At 32.2% G+C, this 5,763-nt stretch overlaps 1 protein-coding gene across 1 annotated transcript in view; it reads right to left on the bottom strand.

The window, feature by feature from the left end:
• The window catches only part of LOC118739603, a 12,034-nt gene extending 9,635 nt beyond the window's left edge, over positions 1-2,399 (bottom strand). Inside the window, exon 1 of the mRNA XM_036471030.1 lies at positions 2,018-2,399. Within this exon, the coding sequence (XP_036326923.1) occupies positions 2,018-2,126 (109 nt within the window). The 5' untranslated portion in view covers positions 2,127-2,399. The remainder of the gene's footprint in view (positions 1-2,017) is intronic.
• Between the last annotated feature and the right edge of the window lie 3,364 nt (positions 2,400-5,763).

Below are 5,763 nucleotides of genomic sequence, written 5' to 3' on the forward strand. Positions count from 1 at the left end.
TCGTTGGGGAAGAACGCTTGTTTGATTAGTCAACCGAAAAAACCGGTACGTTTTTTTTTGGAAATAATTTAAAGTGTATTGATTTAAACAAAATGTTGGAAAAAATGATTGCCGAAGATGCTGCACAAGTGTGATGTTGTGTGAGAAAATTTTGCTTTGCTCAAAGTTTTCAAGTATGTCAAGGGAAACCGCTTAAGGCGTGCAAAAGTGGATGGCTTTTAAAATAAAAAAAAAATTATAATAATAATAAAAATGTTAAAAAACAACAAGGAAAGAGAGCTTAATATAGAAACAGCAAAAATCTAAAAAACCAACAAAAATCAAACGTACATACTAGGGCTGTGCGATTATTCGATTACTCGAGCAAGTTGGTTAATCAATTATTCGGTTAATCAATTACTCGAGTAATCAAGATTTTGATTACTCAAAACGATGATTAATCGAGTTACTTGAAATATGATTACTCAAAAATATAATTTTGCTCGTTAAAAGAGTTTACTTTGGAAAATGCTTATTTTCTTTTTTACATTCTGTAAATGAAAAATTTTTCGTTTTAATTTTTGAAAACAGAAACGTTATTTTCAAAGTATCAAGGACTTTAACTACTTTATACATATGTAAAGAGTTGAAATGTTGATTACTCATTTTACTCGAAATGTTGATTAATCATAAAGCAAATTACTCAAATATTTTTGTTTTTGGTTAATCAAAAATCTTGATTACTCGAGTAACTGAACTTTTGAGTAATCATAATTTCCAATTAATCGAATAATTGAGTTATTTACTTTATGATTAATTAATATTTTGAGTAATCAATTAATCGCACAGCCCTAGTACATACATATGTGCGTACATACGAGTATATTTAAATCCATACAACAATTATTTTTTTAATTTTTATAATTTCTTTTCAAATTTTTTCCATGTTTTTAGTCAGTAAAAAATCATATCTATATCGATAAAATAATGTAAATGTCAGTTTTTTTGATTATTTTTCAACACATTTTCAAATGAAAAGAAAAATTTTTTTTCTTCAAATTTTTCGGTTTTTAAATATTTTTTTCAAAGGAAAACACATTTTTAGATCGATTAAAAGCTGGAAATGTCAGTTTCCTATATTATTTTTCAACATAACATTTTTTAAATCAAGGTAAAATTTGTTTGATTCAGATTTTCGTTCAGTAATAAATAACATATTTATATGCTTCTATCAGAAATTGTAAATGTCAGTTTTTTTTTAAGATTATTTTTCAACACAATTTTTTTTAATTAAAATAAGAAATTTTCTTCTACAAATTTTTTGGTTTTTAAATTTTTTGTTCTTTAATTTATAGATTTTCCATTAACACATAATTTGTCGGTCAAAAAATGTAAATATTTTTATTTATTTGTATTTATAATCTTCTTTTAATCTTTTCTTCAGCGTTAAAAAGGTTTTTTTATTTGTTCTAATTGATGAAAAATTTGCAAGGTTTGATATACATACTTATATAATTGTAAATTTTTTTTTTCTATTTGATAATTTTATTTTAATTTTCCAGTTCTGTAATTTCTCATTTTTCTAAGTATTCTTTTCTTAATAGTTTGGCTACCGTAGATTAATCGCTTTTATACAAACGAAAGACTTAAGCTGCGAACCTAATTGCTTGTACTTAACGATTGAACTGTAATCAACCAAGGAAAGCTAATTAAAGCCTAACAAAATTGCTATCAAACACAGGAAATGATGTTCAAAAATGTAAACGTCAAATTAAGGATTTAGAAAAATCTGTACTTATTTTCAAATGCTAAGCTATAGACTTTTGTGGGTTTAAACATACGATAATGTTCTGAACTCTATCTCTGCTTGATTAAAAATTGAAAATTCACACAGCAAGTGAGCACCTAACCGGAAAAAAGTGTTTTAATATTTTTAATTTTATTTGTTTCTTCTATTTTTTAACGCACTCACTTACAGTTGTCTCTACTTTAACACACATATTTGATATTTCATAATCACTACTTTGTTTTTACTCACCAGGATGGAAGGCAGCAGGTTGTGTGAATATCGCTGCACTGGTGCTGCTTATACAACTGACAGAAATTACAACAGCTACAAAGACCAGAAACACTTTAAGTGAGCACATTTTTTTTGAATTGAAATTTTTTGCTTTGTAAAATATTTTTCTTTAAAGTAAATGCTAAAGGCTGCTCTTGGTTTTATCTAAGCGCACACTTTAAAACAGTTTTTCAAAATCTAGGTTCTTTGTAATACACAATTTTTGCGATTTAAAATTTTGTAAAAATTATTTTTATTTTTTTTCAACTTTTGTTTTAGCTCTCTTGCTTAATTTTGCTTCAGCTTTGATGATGCGTTTACGTTGAGATCGAGTTTTCAACTGAATTCAACATCGAACCGGCGCTCATATTTAAACCAAATGTTCGCAACTCTCCATGCTGATTTGAGCGCGCCATATTAATGTAGTTGTTATTGTTGGTATTGCTGTCGCTTTTGTTTAGCATTTCATTTTGTTTACTATTATCGCTTGCCGGTATGTGAGCACGAGTATTTTTTTTTGCACGTCAGCAAAAGCAAGCATGCCAATAGGATTGAGCGAAAGAGCAAAGCGCTCGTATGGCAATCGAGAAAAGTAGAAAAGAGTAGAAAAATTGTGTTGAAAAAAATATAACAAGAAATTGCTTATAAAAAATCGACAAAATCCGTGACGTGCTGCTGCGTAAGAGCTAGGTAAACAAAATTCCAATGCTGCAAAAAAGAGTGAATTAAGAACAAGAAAGAAATGGAGACGTCGTGACGAGAAGAATCGAGTAAATGGACACACATACATACGCTTATGTGTATATCTACATGGCAGGGAATTTAAGGAGACGAGACCTGAGTTAAACTATTTTTTTTTCGAATGAAAATTAGTAGTGCTTCCAGAACAAATGATCTTTTCATAGATGAATCCCACACAGCGTCCATCCTATTTACCGGATCTAAAGTTAATGGAATATATTTGAAATTAGGTGTTTCACTAAGTTTGTGAAAACAAAATCCATTTGATGATTGGCAGTGGCTGCTTCTGGCGATTAAAGTCGTAAGAGCGGGACGTTCTTGAGTTATTTAAAATGCCTCTAGATAGTCTTATGAACAAGGTTATTTCCCATACACTGACATTATGGATATTCCCGTTCGGACTAAGTTGTTCCAAGATGTACTCATAGCACGGATATTTTTGCATTCAAAAGTAGTTCTAAAAACATGAAGTATTTAATTCGCTTTTATAAAGACATAAAACACAGCAAGAATGGTTCTTTAAAAAGGCAATTTCGCATGGGGTGGTTGTTGATGGTTTGAATCAAAAATAATAAGCGATTTTTTGGTATAGGTTGATTAGTAGTAGAATAAAGACCAAAGTAGTCACAGTATTCTCATGATTTTCACCTCTTCTATTCTTAATTGTTCATCCTTCAAAATGTGACTAAAATTGAGTTTTCTACGCCGACGGTGTTATTGTAGCTATCTCTGGTTAGCACATCTCAACATTGACCGATCTTATTCAAAGATCATTATATAACTTTAGAGGGGAAGACCCTTATAATAAAGGAAGATATAAAACCCCTAGATCTCATACTAGATAGGAAACAAAACTGGATGCCCAATGTTGCAGATAGAGTGCGTAAAGCAATACTCCTGCAGCAGGTCAATAGGTAAAAGGTGGGGAATGGGAGCCAAAATAATGCACTGACACAGCGGTAGTTAGGCCAATTCTCTATCACGGCATAGTGGCTTTATGGGATAACTTTTGGAAAGATGTAAACTTTAAGAATATGGATAAAGTCCAAAGACTTGCGTTGACACTCATAACTGGTTCGATGAGAACAACACCCTACAGTCTACACAAGTGGTTAGATACAGGTTATGGTCATGGTAGGCTACTAACTGAGGTCTCAGTCCTTGGATTACATACTTTCGAAGTCTGCTCTCACTACAGCGTTTACAAACTTCCTACCCACAAGACAGGAGTGGAAATAAAACGCTCTAGAGGTGTGCCGAGTCCATCCATGTATACCCCAATAACCCAAAACCGAGGGTAGGGTTGAGGGAGGTGTATACTCCGAACACCGGGGAAACTCACTTAGCTGTCATCTTCCGCACCACTACAGTATTTTTCATGTGCAACTGAAGGCAATCGACAGGGTCAAAAACTGAATCGTGACAACTTAATATATTCTTTTTAACAAGCTTATTAATTGGCTGATGAAATCTGCACAAATTTAAATTTTGAATTAGTTCTCGATATTATTGGACGTGCGTTATGTTCGCCTCAATTGTATGCCATATTAGAGCCGACGCGATGAACTCGTCTCACTTCTGAACATTTTATCGTTTTGTTTAAATTCTTTTTTCTGTCTATTAATGCTTTCTTAGCAGTGAAGTTCTCTCTTTGTCTTTTACTTCCAATTATTGGTTTGCCCATCGCGATTTTGCAATTTTTTATAATAAATGCTTTATAACTGGTTATCCATTTGCTTTTCTTTCTGCACTTTTAATTGATGTGTACAGCAGAATTATGTATAGTACTTTGGAATGACTTGGTAATTATTTAAATTGTTGATTTTATACAAACACTAGATGCGCAGTAGCAACTTTTGTGTAGGTACATATCCACTTATGACTTCAATAAAATTTCTGCTTGCTAATTTTTCTTAGAAAGCAATTATAAACACTTTTTTGGCAATAATTGAGTGAGCTATTTTTACCTCCACAATTTCTTTCTATTTACGAAGTACATGTATGTATGTATGTATGCGAACACGTTTCACTCCCTTCAAATAAATAACCAACATTCAATTCCTTTCTTAGCAAAATGCTAAACACAAATTAATATTGAAAGCACTTTTGATTGACTTAACATGGCAATACGACGATTACACAGCATTTTGACGTTGCTGCATTAATCCGTTTTGCGCGCGTGGGAGTATCGTCAGTACAAGGCAGCGCCAGACCCGTAGTTCACAATCGTTTGTATTTAATCTTGCACATCATTCAACTTCATTCAGTCGGCTATAAACGGCTGCGTTCGACCCACTCAATTAACGCTTTAATCGTGCAATAATAAGTATCAAGACAATTGTAAATCACAGCTTTAGAGTAGATAATGCGTATTTAAATTGTCGTACAGTCGATGCATATTAATAGCATTTTTATTAATTTAAAGGTGTGTTATTAAGACAAATGAACATACATATAGTATGTATATCCAGTACATATGTATGTATGTTAAACATGTTTTGGAGTGTAATAGGGAATTTTTTATAGTTCATAGCCTTAAATCAAGAAGAATTAAAGCGAAGGTCTCAAAGGGTGATGACAGGATGCCTTCTGCTAAAGCCTGAATACAAATTGGCTCTTGGCTACCCAATACTTATATAGTGGTTATCACATAACTGTATGACTCCTAAATATTGACAAGTTTCGATCTTTTATTTTTTGTAACAAAAACTACTCCAAACATCAAATATCAACAAAGTTTCATCAGAATCATATAAAAATACTAGCAGACCCGGCGAACTTCGTCCCGCCCAAAATTAGATTTTTAATTTAAACATTTTGGTACAACAGTTTCTCCAACAATCCACATTTACGATTTGTACTGCACATTCGTCGGCTAAGACTATCGTTTGGTGGTCGTTTGCCGCCTTAAATAACCGAACGAAAGTGTTATGTCCTTGAGAAGATCCCTGGTGGGCACAATGAGCCGGATCTATAGTGAATGT

This window comes from Rhagoletis pomonella, unplaced genomic scaffold (genome assembly GCF_013731165.1).
Source record: "Rhagoletis pomonella isolate Grant_MI unplaced genomic scaffold, Rhpom_1.0 Rhpom_scaffold_00005, whole genome shotgun sequence".
NCBI lineage: Eukaryota > Metazoa > Arthropoda > Insecta > Diptera > Tephritidae > Rhagoletis > Rhagoletis pomonella.